Below are 24,609 nucleotides of genomic sequence, written 5' to 3'. Positions count from 1 at the left end.
ACTTCTGGAGTTAAACTTGTCCCACTGTCACTAATTTTAAAAGCTGCAATAACACAACAGGGACTGCTTCCACTGCTCCAGCACACATCTGTGACCTTGGTGCTCCATTCACTGCTTCACTGGGTGTGTCTGTATTGTGTGAATGTGTGTATATTATGAGGACCATTATTTATTGACAATCTGAGAATTAATGTTCTTATATTACATGGTTTCCAGTGCATAACTTCACTTCAGTTTTTTATCATTTTGATTTATGCTGCATCTTGTAGTGAGAATTAAGCCTCTTCACTTGTTTATTTTTAATGTAGTTAAACATATTTAGTTCATGTTTGGGGTTTGTTGACGTTAGTGTTATTGGATGGTTGAGTTACTGGTTTCAATGTTGTTTGTAGGTATCTATGCAGCTACTCAGTAAAGTGTGTGAGCTTATTTTCGTTAATTAGGCCTGATGTATTCAGTTTCTGCAGTAGAGATAATTTTGAACATTTTATTGCTTCTCAAATTTGTTTTGCTGCTTCTCACTTCCTGAAATTTAGGATTAGGATTTAGATTGAGGGGTTAACAGTGAAATTAAAATTCCATTTAGATTAGAGGAAGGTTAGAAGAAATTAAATAATTAAAGAGAAGGTTCTCTCAATTGAGTAGTATAAACATGAGAGCTTGCTAATCAGTGTTCTTTCAGTTTGTTAAAAGAAATCTCTCATTCATCCTGTGTTTATATGTGTATGCTGCTGACTCATAGTGTAAGACATGCACTGAGACCTGCGAATCATCACTTGTTGTTCATTAGCTGAAATTCTCCCAGTGAAAGACTGCCAGGAAATAAACCTAATGATGAACAACAGCTCCGTTATGTCAATAACATCACTCTATGTTTAAATGTTTGGATTGAGACAACCAACATGAAGCGTCTCAGTATGGAGTATGGAGCCAACAGCCTCCAGAACAGCTTCAGTGCTCCTTGCTAAGCCTGTGTAACTCTACTAGGGATAGATCATACACAAGATATTCCCTCATTTATATATATTCATAAAAACCAGGACACCAGCACCGAGAGCCAGCTGCCGGCAAGGTACAAAAGCATTCCAGGGACCCTGCAATGTCGCACCTTCCCATAGGTAGTATGGGCAGTAATTCGATTTGTGGTGCATTCAAGAACAATAAATTTGTTTCATGAACATACTTCAGAAACAGCGTAAAACAACTATAAGTGATGTCCCCCTACAAAAAACACAAATTTTTCAAAATCTGAGCAGAAACGGCATTCCCTCCTGATTTTTACTCCCAGAATAGTGTTCCTGTGCATTCCCCGCCATTTCCAATCCTGTATGTATGTATGTACACATATATTATTGTGCAAACGACTTGCTGTAAAGTATGAATGCTTTCAAAAAAATATTAAGAGAAATTTAGATGTGGTGTGTGTGTGTGTGTGTGTGTGTGTATATATATATATATATATAATATAGCGTAAAACAGCTATAAGTGACACCTTGTTGAAAGTATGCCATATATATATACACATGTTTATATCAAACTGTCCAACAATATGTCTATGATATTGATAGGCTATTACATCACTATGTATTCTAAAAACATTTTTATTATTCATATTTGTCTGGAAAATTTAAAGAACACTAAATAAAGTTTATTGTAATTTGTTTAATAGAGCTCAGATGTGGTCTGAGTGCCTCCCTCTCATGTCCAAAGAAAAGCACCTCAGGCTGTGCTGAGTACTCCTTTATGTGACCTTCTTTTATCTGTCTTCATGGTGAGAGTTGGGTAAATAAATGGCTCTTACTATTCTGCAATACATGTCCTGCAAAGAGTGAAGAGGCATTCTGCTTCAGAATGCCCTTTCTCTTTATTAAAATTTCAAGGTAATATGGGGATTGTTTCAAGATGGCGCTGAGTATAGCTGCCTCGGTGGTAGGTGCGGTAGGTGTTTATTCAGTTTTCGGGTGTGATTCCCGGTGCTCTTTCACCAGGGAGGAGCTCGTGAACATCAGGGGAACAACTCCAGCGGATTTAATCCCCACTTTTGGTGAAGGGCTCGCTCGCTGTCGCTCGCGCTGTGAAGCACCGCAGGAGAGAGAAAAGAGCCGGGTCGCTTGTGCGTCTTCGCCAGCGGGGTCTCCGCACACCACTACCGGCAATATTTCTCTCCAACGTGCGCTCACTATGCAACAAACTGGACGAATTTCAGCTTCTGGTGGGGAAAAACAGAGACTTTTATTCATCTTCTGTTCTGCGCTTCACGGAGACCTGGCTGTCTGAACTGATACCGGACTCCGCGCTGCAGCTGGCTGGCTTCCAACTGTACAGAGTGGACCGCGACACAGAACTCTCCGGCAAAACAAAAGGTGGAGGTGTCTGTTTTTATATTAACAAGGGCTGGTGTAGCGACATTACAGTGATTCAGCAGCACTGCTCTCCTAATCTGGAATTTCTTATCATTAACTGTAAACCGTTTTACTTCCTCCGTGAGTTTGCTTCATTCACTCTGGTTGGTGTTTACATCTTGCCACACGCCAACGTTCAGGACGCACAGCGCATGCTGGCCGACCGGATACTGTGTGTGGAGCAGACAAACACGGACTCCCTTGTAATTGTTCTCAGCCAAGAACTCCCCAAATACAGACAGTTTATTAAGTGTCCATCCAGAGAGGGTAACACTTTGGATCACTGCTACACCACAGTTAGCAGTGCCTATCACGGCGTCACACACGCTCCACTGGGACACTCTGATCACGTGATGGTCCATCTGATTCCTGCTTACAGGCAAAAACTAAAGCTCTGTAAACCTGTAGTGAGGACATCAAAGAAGTGGACTAGTGAAGCTATTGAGGATCTTCAGGCGTGTTTGGACTGCACTGACTGGGATGTTTTGAATGCTACCAACAATCTGGATGAGTTTACAGAGGCTGTGAAGTCCTACATCAGCATCTGTGAGGACACATGTATACCAACACGGACCAGGGTGAGTTATAACAATGACAAACCCTGGTTCACAGCTAAACTCAGACAGCTAAGGATGGAAAAGGAAGAGGCATTTAAGAGTGGTGACAGGGCGTTAAAGTACAGGTTTAGCAAGGAGATGTGAGAAGCTAAACGATTACTCAAAGAGACTTAAGAATCAGTTCTCTCCAAACGACGGCACTTCTGTCTGAAGGGGGGTCAGACAGATCACTCCATAAACGATTCTCGCCTGGCAAATGAGCTGAACCAGTTCTACTGCCGCTTTGAGTGTCACACGGACACCATCCCCCGTGACTCCTCCGCTCAGCTTCAGCCTCAGTCCACCACTTCTTCCCCCCCCTCCTCAGAGCTGGCCAGCTCCACCCCCTCCCCTCCTCTCTCCATCACAGAGAGGGAAGTCAATGGTCTTTTCAGGAAGCAGAAACCCCGCAAAGCAGCTGGGCCGGACTCTGTCTCCCCATCCACCCTGAAGCACTGTGCTGATCAGCTGTCTGTGGTGTTCACAGACATTTTTAACAACTCACTGGAGACATGCCATGTGCCAGCCTGCTTCAAAGCCTCCACTATTATCCCTGTCCCCAAAAAACCACCACTGACTACTGGACTAAACGTCACCCTGACCTCTGTGGTTATGAAGTCCTTTGAACGCCTTGAGTTGTCCCACCTAAAATCCATTACAGACCCACTCCTGGACCCCTGCAGTTCGCCTACAGAGCCAACAGGTCAGTAGACGATAAACATGGCCCTTCACTACATCCTCCAGCACCTGGACTCCCCAGGAACCTACGCCAGGATTCTGTTTGTGGATTTCAGCTCTGCTTTTAACACCATCATTTCGGCCCTGCTGCAGGACAAGCTCTCCCAGCTGAGTGTGCCTGACTCCACCTGCAGGTGGATCACTGATTACCTGATGGACAGGAAGCAGCACGTGAAGCTGGGAAAACATGTCTCTGATTCCAGGACCATCAGCACCGGATCCCCTCAAGGCTGCATTCTTTCCCCCCTTCTCTTCTCCCTGTACACCAACAGCTGCACCTCCAGTCACCAGTCTGTCAAGCAGCTCCTGAAGTTTGTGGATGAATCCACATATTGGGCTCATCTCTGGTGGGGATGAATCCGCCTACAGGTGGGAGATCGACCATCTGGTGACCTGGTGCAGCCAGAACAGTCTGGAGCTCAACGCTCTGAAGACCGTGGAGATGGTCGTGGACTTCAGAAAGAGCACAGCCCCACCCTCCCCCATCATCCTGTGAGACTCCCCAGTCACCACTGTGGACTCCTTACACTTCCTGGGCACCATCATCTCCCAGGACCTCAAGTGGGAGCTGAACATCACCTCCCTCACCAAGAAGGCCCAGCAGAGGATGTACTTCCTGCGGCAGCTGAAGAAGTTCAGTCTGCCAAAGACTGGTGCGCTTCTGCAGTCCATCCTCACCTCCTCCATCACCATCTGGTACGCTGCTGCCACCGCCAGGGACAAGGGCAGGCTGCAACGTATCATTCGCTCTGCAGAGAAGGTGATTGGCTGCAATCTTCCTTCTCTTCTGGACCTGTACGCCTCGAGGACTCTGAGGCGTGCAGGAAACATTGCAGCTGACCCCTCCCACCCCGGACACAAACTGTTTCAGACTCTCCCCTCTGGCAGGAGGCTGCAGTCCATCAGGACCAAAACCTCTCGCCACAAAAACAGTTTCTTCCCGTCTGCAACTAGCCTCATTAACAAGGCCCGGGTCCACTACTGACACTCCCCCTCTTGCAAATGATACAAATGTCTCATGCACATGTAAATACTGTTTGATCTCGTGTCGGGCACAGACCTGGCACGTCGCATATATTTGTTGTTGTATATTTTTATGTTGTCAGTTTATATATTTATCTGTACACAATATTCTCTTCCCTTGTGTTACTTCTGCACGGCATAGACCCAGAATAACGCACATATATATATATCTGCAACGTTGTATCAACGTCATATTTCTATATTTCTATATTTATTTATGTTGACTTTATGTTTGTCTACGTGTAGCACCTTATCACCACAGCAAATTCCTCGTACGTGTAAAACACTACTTAGCAATAAAGCTCATTCTGATTCTGATGACTTGTATTACAGCATTATTTTCTCTTTTTTCTCCTTAATTACCTGGTGTCCCCAGATATTTAGCATTGAGACCCTGGCTTTCCTTCAGTTACATCTTAATATCTATACCCCGCACTGAGCTCTAAAGAGCAGAAGATTTCCAGTCAAAAAAGAAGAGCGATGTCTTCTAGCACTCTTCAAGGACACTGCTACATCAGTACGGGTGTGCGCCGTCCGTGACACGGGCTTCGTCCTGCCGGGGGACCTCCATCTCTGATGCTGGGTGCGCCTCGGACTGTAGCACAATGGCCGCTCAGAGCAGAAAGCAACAAGAAGTGCACTCTCTGTTCACAATCAGAGGTCCCTTCACACACCCCTCCCGACAGAAACTGTGTATGAGCCCACGACAGCAGACATTACGCTTCGTGTGGACAGAACACAGGTGTGTCTGTGTGCCTGTACTGAAATTCTTCTTCTGAAGAAATCTGCCGGGTAGTATGTGATGCCATTCACATTACGCACATTCTCCCAGCAGTGCCTGGCTGCGAGCTCATGCATAATCACAGCATCATTGACATGGTCCTTCTGTGCGTCCGGGGGTCCCCCTTTTCTTCACAGAAGGCAGGCTGTGTCATACAAGCCCTTGAAGCAGACATTACACTTCATGCGGACAGGATAGCACTACACACAGCCTTGCGTGTAGTATTATCCTATTGCTGCTCCACACGTTACACACGTCCCCCCCAGCAGAGCGGGCTCGTGCGTGACCACAGCAACACCAACGCAGTCCCTCCTTCTGCATCCAGAGGTGTGTGACAGCATTGTGCGCTGTACATGTGTGCTGTATGGCATCATGTATGTGTCGAACACCTTACGCACAGCAGGCGAAAGTGACACTGGGGAGAAATGTGTTTCTTGTAAACTGCATGACCTGGTGTTGCACTTTACAGAACAGCCCCTGAGATTATAGCTGCTGTTTCTCACTTCCCTACATTGTGTGAGCGAGCTGTGTGTTAGCCGAACGGCTAACAAGCAGCCTGGGCTTGCTGCAAATCCTCTCTCCCCTTGCCCCCCTGTCTCTACGATGTCAGTGGCCGCCGTCACACTGCATGGACCAGCTGCAGCTGGCCGAACGGCCTTCATACAGCCTGGATCCGATGTCGCAGGCAGATCATTCCCTCTGTTGCCTGTCCCTGCCTTGCTCCTTCGTTGTGGGAGTGGCATGGTTATAAGCCCATGGGTGTGGCTGCTCCACCTCGTGCGGACCCCCCGGCGACTGTGTCTGCCTCCGCCTCCCTCCCCCCACCAGGGATGTGGTACGGCTGCGGACCCACCAGGGCGACCAATCTGCCTCGTGTGGTCCCTCCCGCCACACACGAGAGGACACCCAAACAGACCACTCTGACTGTGTGTGAAGGTCTCTCACGATGTGGCCCCCCCAACTGGCGGAGTGCTGAATGCTTTTCCGCCGGTTTAGCTGATCCTGTGCGTTCTGGCCCACTTACAGTTTGCAGCCTTGGCGGTGATTCTGGTGGCCATGAAGTTACAGTTCTTACCCCGGAAGTCCTCTGACGTCTTGTTAATTTGTCATTTTTGTGCTTCTACTACCTTCTGCACAGCTCTCTCTGAACCTGTTTTCTGTCGCCTGCACGGCTGCATATCCCACAAGGAGCATTTCAGAATCAGAGCATTTTGCCTGGCTGATTTTGCTGACATGTTTTGATTGTGTTGATTTAGTAATCAGTGCTTGCTTTTTGTGCTAGAGTTGCTTTCTGTGATTAAGTAGGCTACGTAATGAAATAGCTTATTTTTTGGTCTGATTTAAACATGTTTATTCTGGTTTTACGATCGGTAGTCTGCACAGGGGGTTTTATTTTGAAAATTGACCGGATTCTCTATGCCATTCTCTGTCTGACTTCCTGCCTGGTGCAATCTGCACTGTACAGCTTGACGTGGCTTCCGTCAAAAATAGACTTGCTACTAGCTACGTGTTGCGGCCACGTCTGGTGGACTCACAAGAATTGACTAGAATGGCCGCGAGTAGCTCTGGCTACATGGCACAGCCGTAACGCGATGCAGGCAGGTTCAGTGGAATTCATGCATTAGTTTCCTATTGAGGAAAGTTTTGCTTGCCACAACAGACAACCTATAACTGTCCTCCAGCCAGCCAGACGTCTCCCCAAGAACCTCTCCAGACACCATGGCTGAGGCCTTTCATTTCTGTAGTATTACCATCCGGATTATGAACAAATTATGAAAATGAACACAACCACACATGAACAACCATGTGTGGTTGTGTTTAAGGCGAAATTGAAGTATGTGATCTGTGTAATAGTGCCACGTTAGAAAGAGTTAGTTAGCTAGCATGCAAAGATTGTCTTTGGAGCATAATGTTACCCCCCTTGCCAGTGGGTGTCAGGGGGTGTGTGTTCTTAAATTCTGTATGTAGAAACAATGAGGCAGAAACTTTAGCTTGCGTTCAGCTTGACTGCAGTATTTATTCTGCTTCAACAAAGGAAGAAATTAATATTATAAATAATATATAATAAATGCTCGTTGTAGCATCAGGTATTTCACAGTACTTTCAAGTATGTAAGATACCACCATATCTTCAGAAAATACCAAAGTAATAATGACATAACTAAATACATTAGAACGGAAACACAGCAAAATAAACAATATAAATGTCCATACTTTCATTGTGCTTCAGTTGACCTTAATTACATCTTGACCCACAAAAAACTAACTTGTTCTCATTTGGTGATTGTAACTAACATTTTCCTAAGTTTGACACTTTTATCACATTGCACATCAAACACTAATATACAACCTTACAATAAGTAACTAACTAATACATTTGCCGCTCATTGCAGTACTACTCTTCTGTCACACATTCACAAATTACTGTATTTCTATCACTTTTAAAGTCGAGTACAATGCTTTCATACACGTGGAAACCGTTTAACATAATGTGTTATACACACATTAGCACTGAATGCATTTTTGTGGTGCTAATTAGCAGAGTTTCGAGGAGCGGGACCACACATCAAGCAGGTCATCACCAGCTTTTCCATAAATACCCACACGTCCCAAGTCCTCCCCTTCGCCCTCGTATCCTGCATGGCCCTCGTATTCCGCAGACGAACTGGGACCAAGCAACATCGTGTCGAGCACGCTATGCTAACATCCAATAACGCAAATTATTATCAGCTACTTCCATCCACTTACCTCTCCCAGAAGTGTCGGCACATCGCTATCCCCAACGGACGCCAAATTATTCGGACAGACTCGAGACATCTTCCATGTTCACGTCAGCAGACCCAGCACCAGAAGCCGAATTCTCTCCTCCGTGAGACCAGCCTTAACGCCATCCGCCTTCCACGGTCCACTTTCGTCAACAATCAGAAACATTGCACCCGAAGAATCCCCTGCCTCTCATCAAACAGCTGATCACAGCATTTCCACGCGCCAGCGAGGTCCCAGGTCACACAGTCTTCATGAACAATAGACTATAGCCACTCTTCAGAAAATGGTTATAAATGTAACAATTCCAATTTAGAGAACAGAAAATATATCAAACTTTTCAAGCTATCATGTCAGCGTGCCATGCATTCAGTTCCGTCAACCACATTGAGTCGTCAGCACCCCGCCATCCAGCTCCTGAAGCTTCAGGTACCCAGCACTGGGATATGCCAGCACCCCAGCCGTCTACATCTACCAACCACAGCAGCAGGCTTCATTAGGGGCCTTAGGCACTGGGACACAAGCGCCACAGCTGGACACTTCCAGCAGCTACAGCAGCCAGTTCCATAGGGGGCCCCAGCACCGAGATGCTAGCGCCCAGTCGTACACCTCGAACAACCTCAGCAGCCTCAGTAGGGGCATTAAGCACCGGGATGCCCACCATCTGCTCCCATCAACCACTAACCTGACCGCACCAAATGGTCCATTACACAGAACCATCCGAAAAGTCATTGACGGAAACCGTTTCAAAGGACAGGAACTTCATGCCGTTCTTCACTTATCTTTCAATAGCAATCTCCAGTTCTGTTATAACTGATGCTAGCAGCATACAAGCTAACCGCTCAAGTACAGTTGTTTCAAGTTCTTAATCATTACGAGCGAAGTCATTTCAAGCTAACAGCTGTTTTGAGCTAACCTCAAGCTAACTAATAGTCGTTTCAAACTAATTTTGAGCTACAAGCCATTTCAAACTTACTTCGAGCAAGCTTACAGCCGCATCGCGCTTACCTTGAGCTAACAGCCGTTTCGCGCTTACCTTGAGCTTACAGCCGCTTTGCGCTTACTTCGGGCTCCAGCCGTTAGAGCAAACCTTGAGCTAGCTAACAGCTGTTTCGAGCTAACAGTCATTTTCAAGCCAAGTTGTTTCAAGTAAAGAGTCATTACCTAGCTAAGTCATTATCTAACCACATCATTTCAAGCAAACAGCCGTATCTAGCTAAGTCGCTTTGAGCAAACAGTCGTTTCGAGCCATAGTCATTTCATGCCATAGTTGTGTCAAGCTAACAATCGTCTTGAGCCACAGTCATTTCCTAGCTTAGCCATTTTCCAACTAAGTCATTCCAAGCAGTCATCTTCTAGCTAATTTGGTTTAAGCTATAGTCGTTTTCAAGTAAACATTCGTTTCTTCTTAAGTCTTTCAAGCTAACAGTCGTTTCCTAGCTTTCGAGGAAAACTAGTTTTGAGCTAATATTCATTTCAAACTAACATTCGTCTCCAGATAACAATAGTTTTGAGCAAACAGCGTTTCTAGCGAACAATCATTTCAAGCTAACATCCGTTCAGTTGTTTCCATTCATTTAAACCATGTCGTTCAGTGCCAATGTTGTCTCAACGTATAGTAGTTTCGATCGAACAGCTGTTTCAAAGCAAAGTCATTCCAAACAAACCGCAATTTAAACTAAAGTTGTTTTGAACGAACGATCGTTTCAAATTAAAGGGCTCTGGCACCGGGATGCCGCTCACTCCCAGTCATCACCAATCTGACTGCACCAGTCAGTTCGTTTCATAGAACCATCCAATTCGTGGTTGGAAACAGTTAGCAGGCTAGCTTAGTCGGGTCATTAGGCACCGGGATGCAAAAACCCCTCGCAGCCCACATCCATCAATCTCTGCAGGTCGCTCCAGTCTGGGATTCTGGCACCGGGATGCCAGGATCTCCAGCATCTCATCTTACCAGTCCAGCAACTACAGCTAGAAGCTCCGGCACTGAAACCCAGCATTCCTCCATAGCCCTAACAGAACCAATATTATAATTCTTCATCTCCATCTCCCGTTCTTCAGCTCACTAGTTTACTCAAACACATTGTAAACTACATGATATCTTGTTCTTCCTATCATGCCTTTTCCTCACCAACCGCCAACTAAAAAATCCCTCGCAGGGCACATCTACCCGAAAGGGAGAACATCCACCCGGTTGAGGGAACTCACTCCGAAAAGTAGAATACTGTAGATACTGTATACCAAATCCACCTACCTCAAGTCATTACTCCTGCACAAAATACTTATACTTATTTATTCCAGCATCCTTTGCACTATGCTTCATTCACTGTGTACATGTGTACATGTATGCATAGATATGTACCTGTATATCACATCCACCTCCGACATGTACATACTCCTGCATCCTTTGCACTCTGCTCACTGCACTATTTGTCAATATGTCTATATTGTTTTTGTTCATAGTGTGTATATTTGTGTTGTCTACACTGAAGTCTGTGTCTGATTTTATTTTATTTTTATTATTGTGATTTTGTATGAGTAAGCACATCATGAGTCAAATTCCTTGTATGTGTACACATACCTGGCAATGAAGCTGATTCTGATTCTGTATGCAGAAACAATGAGGCAGAATCTTTACCGATTACGGTTACCGAGCGCTATGCGCCACCTAGTGACCTCTGTAAGTATCGCCCCACCACAGTAACAAGTACAGTACAATGAAATTGGCCTTTTAGTATCTATTTAATACACACTATCATGAAAAAAATTATATGGTTGTCTGTTTTTTAACACATTGTTTATTTTAGCAATACGCGATAAACCATCATGAACTGTACTATTTCAATGACTTTTTAATATTTCTTATTGCCTAACTTCAAACACTTTTTTTTAACGCTTTACAGTAACATTAACATTTATGGTGTGGCTGAGAACTGTGTTACACAATAGCCACGTGTTAACCATGAAAATTATCAAATGATCAAATTCATTGAACAACATATCAATAGATAGAGTATTGAGCTCAGCCAAGTAACTACACTGTTGTGAAGCTATATGATGCCCAGGTACAATACAAGAAAGAAAAGTGGCCTCGGTGTTCCAGTTGTGCTGACTGAGGACTCGGTCGCTCCGTCCGTTCTCCTCAAAGTTAGCTGCTCTGTGCTAAGCTATGTCATTTCTTCACTTAGCATGTGAAGTTAGCTGGCAGACTTATTCTGCTGACACTAACTAATCTGGTTTAAAGGGATCTTAGGCAGGCACTTGTGTTGCTGTCATAAGACAGAGACTTCAGTTCGGCTGTCTGTCTGTTCTGAGCAGGACACGGGTCCCGGAGAATAGAGAAAGACTGGAAGAGTAGCTGATCTCTTTATTGTCGTAATGACATATCAGGTGAAAGTGACAAATTGACCTGAAAGCTCGATGGCGTCCACTCCTAGGTGTGAATTCCGGGAGGATTATGGGGAAACTGAGTTCAGTGGCTCTGTTTGTCTATAAGCCCTAATTTGTTAGTGCTAACTCACCTGCTATGATTGGTCGGTTCATGAAAAGTGACATGATGAGCAACTTTATGCACACGCTTGATAAAATAAGCACCCAATCTTCTCCCTACTCCGTCTCAGCTGCTGGAGAGGGCTTAGAAGACTCCCAACAGCTTGTGAGAAGTGCCGGTACGCAAGAAAATATACCAGTTCACCAAAGAGTTGCCAGAGTGTCAGTAAAACCCCACACAATGAATGGCGACCGTAGAAAGCAGATTTAGAAATCGGAGACCGAACACATTTTTCAGGTCCCAGAAAGAGGACATGTCAGGGAAAAAGAGGACGTATGGTCACCCTTTCTTATTCAATGCAGACACTGTATGGATTAAGCCTGAGTTTAACCCTGAATTGCCTGCTTCTGATAGAAATGAGCCAAAGTTTGCCCAGGTTTGTTGTCGTGTTGTTATCTAGACAGCTGATTAATTGCGTGTACAATTATTATGGCTGGTGGACGATTGAATTGTCAGAAGATTTTAGATTATTTTGTCAAAATAGTGTTTCCTCACATTAATGTTGCTATATATGTGTGTACACTATTGTGTGACACATTGCTGTATTCTATTTGAAGACACATATGTTGCATACTTGGCATGAGTAATGTATTTGTGCTATATGAAGCATTCTGGCTATTACACATTTATTTACATTATTATAACCACTTGTGGCTATGTTATTGCATGTTATAATAATGCATTTTGGCATTACTCCTCTGCCTTTTATTATTATGGTCAGACCTACAAAAATAAAACTCAAAACTTGTAATAACCAGAACAATTTTCTTTTAAGATTTAAATCTGAACAAGTTTAGAGAACAGGCACAACATTTTATGGCATTAGATGCAGAAACATGCAATGTTGAGCCTGTTTTCTGATAACATAAATGTAGTGTTATACCCAAACCAACAATGTCGGTCAAAGTTAAGAGAGCAGGGTAGCCGGAAACACAAAGAATAGTAACTAAACACATACTCAGCAGGTGCAGTTCAAAAATGTCATAATAAAGTCTATATACAAAAGGCTTTCAGGATGGTCAGACAGGCACAGGTCAAAACCAGAAAGATGCAGTCCACGAGGCAAATAAATCAGGTGGGGGAGAACAGGTGAAATAAATCAGGGTGGGGCATTTGATCAGAGACGGGAAAACACACAAAGGCAGGAAATTAAGTTAACCAAGAAACATGAGGAAAGAGTGACTATTTCAAAATAAAACAGGAAATAACTAAATTAAACCCCAAGCCATAACATCGTCTCTCAGTATAGTCTGTGCATCTCAGATGCAAGCCCATTGGTTCCCACTGAATTTTTCCAAGGCTGATTAATCCACATTTGGTGGTGTAGCGAGGATTTGGGGCAACTACAGTGTGTGTATGTGTTCATGCCAATGAAGAAACATGTCACCTAGTGCAAAAATGTGGCTCACTGATGTGTTTTAAATAGTTTTTGGACAACAATGCAGCTCTATGGCACAAAGATATATTAGTCTTTGGATATTCTCTCTCCCTGGCCATGGTTAGCAGGCCATGCTATTAAGGGCAGTCAGTTGTATAAGGCTTTCCAGTCACGCGCTGCTAGTAGACACGTGCCACAGCCGTGCAGCCATTACGCTTGAATTCATCAGCCAAGCACAAATACACACACAGTGAGTATTGAATATTCTCTATGCAGACAAATCTGACCTACTAATATGGCTAACCCACATCCAGAGGCTCAGGATGATTAAATGCTACAGTCCAAAACTGACACACTAACATGGTTTGCTTCAGCTTTAGCTTCCTACAGTTACACACAAACACATACACATGCATAACCCATTTAAATCTGTTCTGTGATCCCATCCGCATCTCAGTCACAACACACACACACACACACACACACACACACACACACACACACACACACACACACACACACATCTCTCAAGGACAGGCTGATCATCCAAACAAGAGGAAAACAGTGACCAGTCCAATTTGGTTCTCCCTCCCTGCTTTGAGTGACACAATGACCTGTATGAAGCTGCTGCTGTTCGATAGGTGACACTGATTGCTTTTGTACTCTGTGGATGATGATGACAGTGTGTTTATCAGTTTTATCAGCATCTAATTGTTCCAGCTACATGGCAGGGCCTAACTGAATAAATCACACTGAGAAATATAATATTTAAACAAGATCACTCAGCAATACCTAAGATGTGAAAATTATGTTTTAACACTGTCAGAAAGGAAAGCAACAGAAAATGTCTGTTTCTTTAAATAAATGGAACAAGTGAAAATGTAATTCTCTGAAAATGTTCATTTGTTTGAATTTGTAGAGTTGTTGAGTTGAGTGTCAGGGGGAAAAAGTGTTTTAATTTATTTAATTAGATGATGACAGGAATGTGAATATCAGTCAGATCAGGGGAACACCAACCTTTGTGCATGCTTCATGAAACAGGAATGGGAGTAGAGAAAGTGAACAACTGTGCTTGGCCTCTTAAGGAATTAATTTTAACTATAGTGATTCAGCAATGGTTCAGTTTAAGAATGGCAACTGCAAGGCCCTAGACCAATAAGGGCTCTGCATATCAGTTGGTTTTGGTTACTTAACTAATGGCAGTTTTTTAGGGATATTATTCCAAAAACGTACAATGAAGTATAACTTCAACAATGGCTGTTTCTGCAGCATTGGTTTATCTAGAAGGGCTGTGTGTCAAAACTTTATTTTAAGACCTTAGTTTAGTGTATTTAGCTATATTTCCAAGGCCATGATGTTAATTATTACGGAAAGATGCTTTCTGGATTCATAATCTCATAAACTTACATCCAGTATAGGCTTGTTCCGATTGGCGATTGGATTGCCTATTGACGACTGAAGGGATGATCAGCGATTGGTTCAATGCACAGATATTAAGGTGATTTTAACTAACTCTCCATCAGAACTAAGATGACATAAAAACAGTCTCTAAAATCTGCACCACTCTGCAGTGTTTTCCATTCATTGAGTAATTTTGCCGACACAACGCGCCACAATATCAATGCTGACCGCCACATGCTATATACTATTTAATATAATATAATAGAGTAAAATCATGATTCATTGTGGAGCTGCACGGAGCGCATTGATTCACTCGGCACCTCTGCTTAGTCGCTCCCTGCACTGTGCATTTAAAGATGTTTCTGATGGTTTCTTTTAAAGCTAATAAGACTATTTCTTCCGTGCTGGCATTTCACTGGCTTGCTGCAACGTCAACACCGCCCCCTGGAGATCAGATCGCCAATCGGTGACCTCAAGTAGCCATGTTCAGATGATATGAAAATAGAGAAGATCACCCAAGCCTAGTCCATGGGGAATGAAACAGTGTATATACACAATGCATGTACGCTGATGGGGGTACTGTAGATGGTCAGCAGGTGGAGAACAATTTTTGCCCTTGGCCCCCTAACAGTTTAATCCATGATGGCGAGCCACTGTTCTCCAGATCTACTCCCTACTATCAGTAGATTTCCTTAGATGGAACTCTCCTGATTTCACTGTTGCATTTTTATTTAATTGTGGGTGCAAACAAGTGTTCATTACTATATATCAGTGGGAAGGGTTATGCTGCACTTATTGCTATTCTCTGAATTAATTTATTGGTCTCATTAATGACCCATTCTGCTCCTGTTCTCAAGCATTGACAAAATTTTGTCAAGGAAAATATTTTGGTCAAACAGAAATTGTGATTCTGAATAGGGTGTTACTATATTATAAGAAATTCAAGCTGCAGTGTGGTAGCTTTTCATGTTGCTATTGCTGTTTAGGATATTCCAGTTAGCAGTGTAGAGCAGTGCCTTGCTGGAGAATTCACGCGGTGTACCTCCTTTCACCCCTCCAGACTGCAGGAGGTGCCTGCACATGAGTAAAGACCAGTCAATACTTGGAGCTTCTCCATCTCTTCACACACATCACCAGTCAGGGTGTCCTACACTGCCCCCATGAGGGCAGCACCCGCAACTTTCATAGTCCCATGTATGGCAATGATGGTGATACCACATTATAGCATCTTATATGAGGTGTAAGATGCTGATGTATTCACAAGAGGACAATACCTTCAGCATTCTGTGCCAGATGTTGAATATAGAGGACTGCCTACTGTCCCCGCTTAGTGAGGTAGAAAAAAAGCGTCCAAATCACTTTAAATACACTGCCCCCACCCCTCACCAGGGGGGCTCTATGTGCTCTTTCATTATATCCATCTCTTTCTGTCTCCTTGGTGATTTGTCACCACGGATACATCCTCCATGACAACAGCTGTTGGGGAGGCAGCCAAGGATGACACCTATGATGAGGTGTGGCAGCAAGTGTATTTTTAGCACATCAGCCAGGTAGCCACAAACTGTGAGTTGAGACACTTCAGAGGATGTTTCTGCGATCAGAGGAAACACAAAGCCTGCTTTGTAAAAGACTCATATTCACATGATGTGAGGCTGCTGATAGAGGATATTTTGTGCCCATATTATGTTAAATTTTGAACAATTCATCCACCACATGGAATGACTGTTACTGACCAATGTCTGTCAAAAACAGGCAAGAAACAGCAGACCTGTATATTGAAAACTATATTGCTTGTGCATCTAGTGCACCATGGTATGTTGTTTTGTTGTGTGCTGCTGTGGATAATGTTGTGTTCATGTAGGATGAAAGGAAGCAATTGGAACTATCTCCATGGTTATTCCATGGGTGCTGCTCAACAAAATCAACCCAAATTCATCATCAACTGGATGTAAGATTACGAGATTATAAATCCAGAAAACCTCTTTCCATAATAATAAATATATCACCTCTTTGGCCACAGAATGATAGTGTTGTTTACTTTTTAAACTATATTCAGGAATCTGCCCAAATCTGCCTGAATAAAGCGCTCTCTACCTGCAGAGGGGTTGTCAGATGATAGGATGATGTGAGACCATGTGTTAGAGCTTTCTGTGCTCTGGTTATTTGGTGGCACAGTAACATGCAGCCAACGGGGTGTCTACCCCCACCCAGACCTCAGCTGCACTGTCACTGTGTCTCTCACAGCCAGAGAGTGACAGTAATGACACACTTTCCTGAGCATGCTGATGCACATTTTATGAAATCCCAAACATGTTTTATTTTAGCTATAAATCAGCATCCGCCTGAAGTTTTTGTTTGAGGTTACAGAATGATGCTAATATTCTAATTAAAATTACATGTTAACTAGGGCTACAGCTACCAATACTTTTAGTACAGATATTCAGTATCTACTGATAGCTGCTATTCTAGTCAATGCTTGTGCTCATACCAGATGCAACACAGCTCCTCCCAGAAGCAGCTCTCCGCTCCGCGGACAATATGCAGCCGGTCCATTTTTGACAGAAGCCTCATCAAGCAGCACAGAGCAGATGAAACAGTCAGGAATTCAGAAACAGAAACGGCATAGAGAGTCCGGTCAATTTTTAAAATAAAACCATGTGCAGACTCCCGATCATATATCAACAGTGAACTCAGTTATAATAGACAAAAAAAGAAACTATTCAACTACGTAGCCTACTTTATCATATCAAAAATCAAGGGCAAATTACCAAATCAACAAAATCTGACCAAGTCAGCAAAATCTGTCAGGCAAAACACTCTTCGATTCTGAAAGGCTCCCTGTGAGGCATGAAACCATACAAAGGAACAAAAGCGCAGTGCAGGAAGAACCCAAGGTTATGTTCTCAGAGCCCAAAGTTACGTATTCAGAACTCCTATCTGACCAAAATCCATAGAAAAATTCAGTTTACAGTGATAAAGAAGACAGGTAGTAGTAAATTCTTATATCAAATGTATGTGTACTATGGCATTAGACCCCTGCATGCTAATGAATTTGGATGGATTGGCACTATTTTATGTAAATTACATAAAAAACAAAAAGGAGCGGACAGCACATTTTCCATGTTGCTTCGTCAGACTTGTATTTGTAAATAATGAGATGCTGCTTAGTGGAATATCCAACAGATTGACATTCCCCAATAGAAATGCACTTCAAAAAGTCAACAGATATAGGCAATATCAAGTACTACTTCCATAAGATAAAGGGATATTATTAGACTATAAAAACTGTCTATTCCATCTCTAATACTACAGAGGATGAGTATATACAGAATACATACATTTCCATAAGAGGCCATAAATATCATAGAGTACAAAATACATGAATTCCCTCATAAGATACGTATCAAAAACTAGTAGAAAAAGTAGAAAAAATATATTAGTAGAAAGGGTACTATACAGAATACATAATACAAGCCGGAGGAGGGGAATCCTTTTTGTAGAATATATATTAAATATACCTTTCTTAATAAATATCTATGAATAGAGAACCTAACAAGGAAACAAACTGGCTCTCTATGGAGGTACATGGAAATTATAGCTGTGGTAGATGTACACATTGTTCTAACATATCAAAATTCTGTTACTGAAAAGGGAAACATATTGGATATATGATCTCAACTCTTTGGAGCCACATAGGTTGATTGAGTCCATTTTTGTAACTTGTGCTTGTATGTTTAATCCACATTGTTTCTCTGTGCCTACAGGTGACCTCCTATGTAGTTGAGCCACTTAATCCCGTCCTCGCACGACCCCCTTTCCCTCCCCTTCCTTGTAACAGTTTTTCTCAGCTGCTTTGGTACATTTCTCAAATCATCCTTAAAATTTGCAAAACAGTAGGTACATTTTTTAAACCTGATCTTACAGCACAATACAGTGGTTTACCTGCAAAAGCGTGTAACTTGCTAAAAATCCTTAGTCTAAATATTTAGGTCAGTAAACCTGTCAGTGACATCAGAATGACAAGTGCTTATGTCATTGTTTACGAACAAGATGGTCATGTTTAGCCATGTTGTCAGTATAATGTAGTCTGTAAGTATTTTCTGTTTCTGTTTTACAGCATTGCATAGCACAACGGTAAAAATGACAAAATTAGAAATGTAAGCATTGGAAACACCCCTTTAGCTGATGTTCCTGATTTTGATTTTGACAACGTGGTCGACCATTTTTTATGTAGTGACATATGCAATGAACTAATGCCTAGAAGTTTTGGGAGGTAAGACTATTCAACAGAGACAGGTATAATATATGTGATCTGTGGTATAATACACAATATATATAATACAGGTATAATACATGTGATGTGTGATCAGCATGACATAAGCAGTTGATAATGTAGTAAACAGCAAAACACACTATCACCATTATATATATTGTACATAATCATTTGCATCAATACATGAAAGTATTTGCAGTTTGTTCAAAATAATGAGAAGTTGCTTTTATGATGTGCACAAGTGAAAAGATGATGTGGAGGTTGAACAATTAGTTTTGAGAATTTCAATTCTGATCTGATTCTAATGCACCAAAGCAACTGAGAAAAACTATAATATGTACTCCTCAAAAAGCATTGACCTCCTCCAAATTCTGTAATATATTATGCATTTTGAATGGTAGCCACTTTCTTCGCTCCTTTTTATTTTTAAAGTAATCCTGTAGAAAGTTTCAATCCTAGCATCCTAGTTTACACTGAAATATTTATTTAATTTATTTGGTAATTTATTGATTTGCTCGGTTGAAGAATGTTAACTGGTTTAGCACCCCAGGTTTCAGGCTGGATTAAAAAGTCAACACATTAGACTTTTTGTAAATCAGTTTATCAGAATAAGATTAATGTGTTGTCTTTGTCTCTCTTCTGTCCTCCCCTCTCTGTGACAGCGGTGGTTGTTCCTGATGGGGCGTCAGAGAAAGCAGGATTTGGGGACGAGCTGGACAGTGAAGAGGATCTGCTGTATGAAGAGTTTCGGAGTTCTGGACATCGCTTTGGACATCCGGGAGGTGGTGGAGGAGAGCAGTTAGCCATCAATGAGGTAGGCGATATGGAGATTTAATGTCTACAAACAAATGATGGATTTTACCAAGTACTATGATTGGCCCAGAAGAAGTGAGTTTAGGTTGAAGATTAAATAGTAGTATTTGTGTGTGTTGTTTTTGCCACAGGTTTTTTTTTTATTCTACTACTGGCGGGTACCATAATAGGATTTGCTTTTAAATCCATTGTGGCTTTAAAATAGTTAATGTTTAGGTTTAAGCTTTGAAGTGATTAAGCTAGATATGCAAATGAAAATGGCTATTTTAGGTTAAGATGTTTTTTACACCAAATGATATTCGAGCAGCGATGATGGAAGGTTCTGGAGAGATAGAGGGGGCAGAATGAATGAAATGAATTGTTTCGTTGTTAGGGCTAGAAATGGCTCTGAGGTTGCTGGGTTATTTGGTTGTCAGGGATACCTGTTCTGGATTCTGCACATGCACAAGCTCGTGAAATGTGATTTACACAGTAGAGTGATGCATTCTTACAGCACCTCAATGAAGCTTCTTAATTCAAAGTCTCACAGTCACACTATAATTAATAGTTGATCTCTGTATACATTTATACTGTGGGAGCATCCGAAAGGAATGCCTTTGCAGACATTACTCAGAGATGAAAAAGGGTACTGCAATAAAAGATCAATCTAATTAATTAATAATGCTTTTATATTAGCAATGAAAAAAATCACTACATGTAGTGTAAAATGAGTCGAACCAACAGAAAATATTTACCAATTCCACCAGCAGTCCCCCATAGCTCTCTGGAACATTGTATCGTGTTTTAGCTCATTCATGATAGTCCATCATTTGCAAATGTTCTTGTAATGTTGTAATCAAGATTACTTAATTTGTCCTTGGGGAAATTGTAATATAAAAGAAATGTCTCTCACATTGATATATTTTGCCAGACTTTTTTAAACTTTAAATTAAAATTATAATATTAATACCAGTCCAATCCTGATTTGTTGAAAACATTAAATCATTTCTTCTTAGCTGTGGTTGTTCTCAGGTTCAAGCTTCTCCAATGTGTTTCTATTTTCTGTGTTATATTATTGTATACTTGATACCTTTGAGCTCCTCCCACCAGTAAACGGTGCAGTTGTAGCAGCAGAATCCACTCCAACTACGGGTGTTTATTTGTCCAAAAGCTCAGGCGCTCTCTCCTCCACAGCTCCCAGTCACTCAGCAGCTGTCTGTCGGGCCAACAGAGATTCACTATTTAGCCGGCAGCGTGTCCTCTGCACCACATCTTCCGCACCGCCTGACGTCTCTCCGCGTCTTTGCACTGACTTTGTATGTAAATTTGTCACCCCGAACCCTCGCTTTGCATTTGGTCTAAATGCACAGTTTCAGGGAAGTCAAATAATACCAAAGGAACCTCTCAGGAGACTCCTTGTAAGATGATGGTAGACAAATCAGGTTCAAGATACTTCAGGTAGGGTTCCCAAACCCTAGAAATTTAGGGTAAAGAGTGCATGTAAGGTATTAATTACATTACATATTCACTGGTGCTGCCCTGCTGGCGACAGGGGTTTTTAGTGCTGCTGCTGCTGCTGCTGCTACTGTTGCAACTGTTGTTCGTTTTTATTTGTTTTTAGTACGTATAGTGTTGTGAAGACGTTGGCATTTGTGTTTTAGATGCTACTCCTACACACAAGTGTAGCTACTGGGCTCAACGAGTCAAGTACTGTGGGATTGGGAGCTATAGCACTCAAGTTGGCAGCATTACATTAACATAACTAGCAAAACACAGCGAAGGAAGGTGGATCTGTGTTAAAGCCGAGACTTGAAGCTACTTATATCACTGCTACTGCTTATGTAGGTGGTTGGGGAACTCCTGTGTAAGAGTTTGCATCCACCCTTTAAATCGTCAATGCATAATGAAAAACATCAAGTCTACTCCAGAGAGATCCTGCTTGCCCTCCAGCACAGAGGAGACATATCTCCGGTTCATCTACCGGAGGACGTCAGGAGAGACGCTGCTGCAGGGAATCCCCACCTGCGCAAAGAGGCAGGCGTGGAGGGATCAGACAGCGGCTCCGGCGCAGGGGTAATAAGCCGCCACTTCCTTCTATTATTTTGAGGAATGTACAGTCAATGTTCAGCAAAATGGAGGATCTACAACTCAATACACGTTATTGCCATGAATACAGGGAGTCGTGCATTATGGTCTTAACTGAGTCATGGCTCCGTAAGGATATACCGGACAATATGCTTCAGCTAGAGGGCTTCTGCTGTGTACGAGCGAACAGGGATGTCTCCTCAGGGAAGACTAGAGGAGGAGGCATCTGTGTTTATGTGAGAGATTCCTGGTGCAAAGAACTGACAATTATGGAAACTTCATGCGACCCGGATCTGGAAGTGCTCTGTCTTTCCATGAGACCCTTTTATTTACCAAGAGAGTTTGGGAATATTGTAATTTGCGCTGCCTATGTCCCCACCAGTGGAAACGCTGGTAGAGCTGCAAATTTCCTAGCTGAATGTGTGCATAATCAACTCCAGCGCACTCCAGGGGCACCTATCTTTATACTCGGGGATTTCAACCACTGTCGGCTAGAGTCTGCTTTACCTGGATTTCATCAATACATCAATTGTGGCATATGTAATAACAAGGTTTTGGACAAATGTTTTGGCAACATCAAAAGTGCATATAAAGCTAAATCGCTTCCTCCTCTCGCCATCTCTGAACACTCGACTGTCCATCTTATACCCACATATAGATCTGTTATTAAGTCCAGCAAGCCACAACATAAGACAGTGTTGTAGTGGACTGAGGACAGTGTAGAGACTTTGAGAGGCTGTTTCTCTAGTACTGACTGGAGCATTTTCCACACTTTGTAGTTAAATGAGGCAATTGAAACAAATACTGACTATATTAATTTCTGTGTTGATAATGTTGTCCCCAAAAAGGATGTTTTGCATTTCCCCAACAATAAGCCATATATCACAATGGAAGTGAAAGCCTGTATTAATAAAAAGAAGCTGGCCTTCAAAAACAAGCATCAGCTGGGGGTGGCTGCAGCACAAAAGGAACTAAACATGATGCTGAGGAAAGCCAGAGAAAATCACAGAGAGGCCATTGAACAGAACTTTTGCTCCTTGGACAATAAAAAAATGTGGAATTCAATGAAAAACATCACTAACATGAACTCTAACAAAACTCAGTTTGAATGACTTCTTTCTAAGATATGATGTACTGAACGACTCTTCTTTAGCGAAGGTGGAAGTCTTTAATGCCATTCCAGGTTATAAGAAAATTGACACTTTGCAGGTACAGTCAATCTTTAGCAAAGTTAGCAACAAGAACTCTGTAGGTCCAGATGGTTTGCTGGCCTTCTTGCTTAAAATGCGTTCATACTGTTCCAGTTCTCTGGAAGAAGTCTATAATAATCCCAGTACCAAAAATTTCGGATTTTAGACCTGTTGCACTTACATGCAAGGTTATGAAGTGCTTTTAGAGAATAATGCTGAACCTACTTAGACAAAAAGTAACTCCTTGTCTCGATCCCTTCCAGTTTGCATATAAGGAGAGGCTTAGTATTGTGGATGCAGTCATTACAGTGTTTCATTTAATACGGAAGCACTTAGAAGACTGATGTTTATGCACGTGTTTTATTTGCTGATTTTAGTTCTGCTTTTGATACTTTCCGTCCTCATTTGCTCGTTCAGAGGCTTGATGACATGAAAGTTAATCCTTTAATTATCAAATGGTTTTACTCTCTTTTAACAAACAGTTCACAAGAAGTGAAGGTAAAGGCTCCACTCTCTAATACGAAATATTGTAGTACAGGGGTACCTCAAGGAGCTGTCAGCTCTCCACTCTTGTTCACACTTTATACTAACGAGTGTAGAAGTAGTGAGCCCAACAGCTATGTCATAAAATTCTCTGATGACACAATTATTTTAAGTTTATTGCATGTTGGCAACTGCCCTTTAACTTATCACAGGGAGATTGACTTCTTTAAGGATTGGTGTGTGAGGAATCATCTCATCCTTAATAATTTGAAAACAAAAGAGATGATATTTGATCACAGGGAAGTGAGAGCCCATTACAATTGATTGTATGGATTGTATGATGTATGTGAGTGTAAAGTCCATATGTGTTACTGGTATTTACTGCAGCCTCATGTGGCACTGATGCCCAAGACAAATTTCCCTCAGGGGACAATAAAGTTGATCTTAATCTTAAGCTTACATCACATTTATTCATTTAGCTGACGCTTTTATCCAAAGCAACTTACAATTGGTATATATGTCAGAGGTTGCACGCCTCTGGAGCAACTAGGTCGTTAAGTGTCTTCAGGAACACATTGATGGATGTGTCACAGTGGAGAATTGAACCTGGGTAGGATAACCAGTTGAAATATCAATCTGTGCCGGCCTTAAAGAAATGATAGTAAGTAGTAAAAAATAGGATCGTATCTTAAACCCTCTGTAATGTTATATTTTTTCTAGCTGCAAATGTCAGTATATTATATAATCTTTTGTTAGACGCTGAGTTATGTGTTTACTTGGAAGGCCCAAAATCAGGATTAAATGAATGTCTACAATTAGGAGATACTGTATGTATTCTATGAATGATTTTAACCTGTCTTGCTTTCGTTGCGTAAGTGGATATCTTTCTCCATGCCTCGTAATCAATAGACAATTTCTTTTCCCATAACCCTTTAACCATCTGTGTATTGACAGGCAATAACATCCACATAATGTCACAGACAGCAGACTGATCCCCATGCTTTCAAAGTATTGACTGTTTTGGGGTTGGTACAAATATCTCTAATTCACAACTTTTAAAAAACAGTATATCTTGCAATGTGTGTTTTTATAATGATGATTTAATATTGAGGCAGTATCGTTCTTTACCCATTCAGACATATACTTCAAATGGAC

The 24,609-nt window shown here is 42.1% G+C and overlaps 1 protein-coding gene across 2 annotated transcripts in view; it reads left to right on the top strand.

Moving 5' to 3' along the window:
• Nucleotides 1-24,609, top strand: part of arhgef4 (Rho guanine nucleotide exchange factor (GEF) 4) — a 182,463-nt gene that overhangs the window by 128,283 nt on the left and 29,571 nt on the right. For both annotated transcript variants that reach the window (XM_038723510.1, XM_038723517.1), the window contains one exon: nucleotides 19,567-19,718. In XM_038723510.1, coding sequence (XP_038579438.1) covers nucleotides 19,567-19,718 — 152 coding nt within the window. The remainder of the gene's footprint in view (nucleotides 1-19,566; nucleotides 19,719-24,609) is intronic.

The sequence above is a fragment of the Micropterus salmoides genome, unplaced genomic scaffold, assembly GCF_014851395.1.
Source record: "Micropterus salmoides isolate LMB-PRFRI ecotype aquatic unplaced genomic scaffold, ASM1485139v1 Ms_hic_scaffold_1, whole genome shotgun sequence".
Classification (NCBI taxonomy): domain Eukaryota; kingdom Metazoa; phylum Chordata; class Actinopteri; order Centrarchiformes; family Centrarchidae; genus Micropterus; species Micropterus salmoides.
The sequence above is the reverse complement of the archived record's forward strand: the minus strand, read 5'-3'. Positions and strand labels throughout refer to the sequence as shown.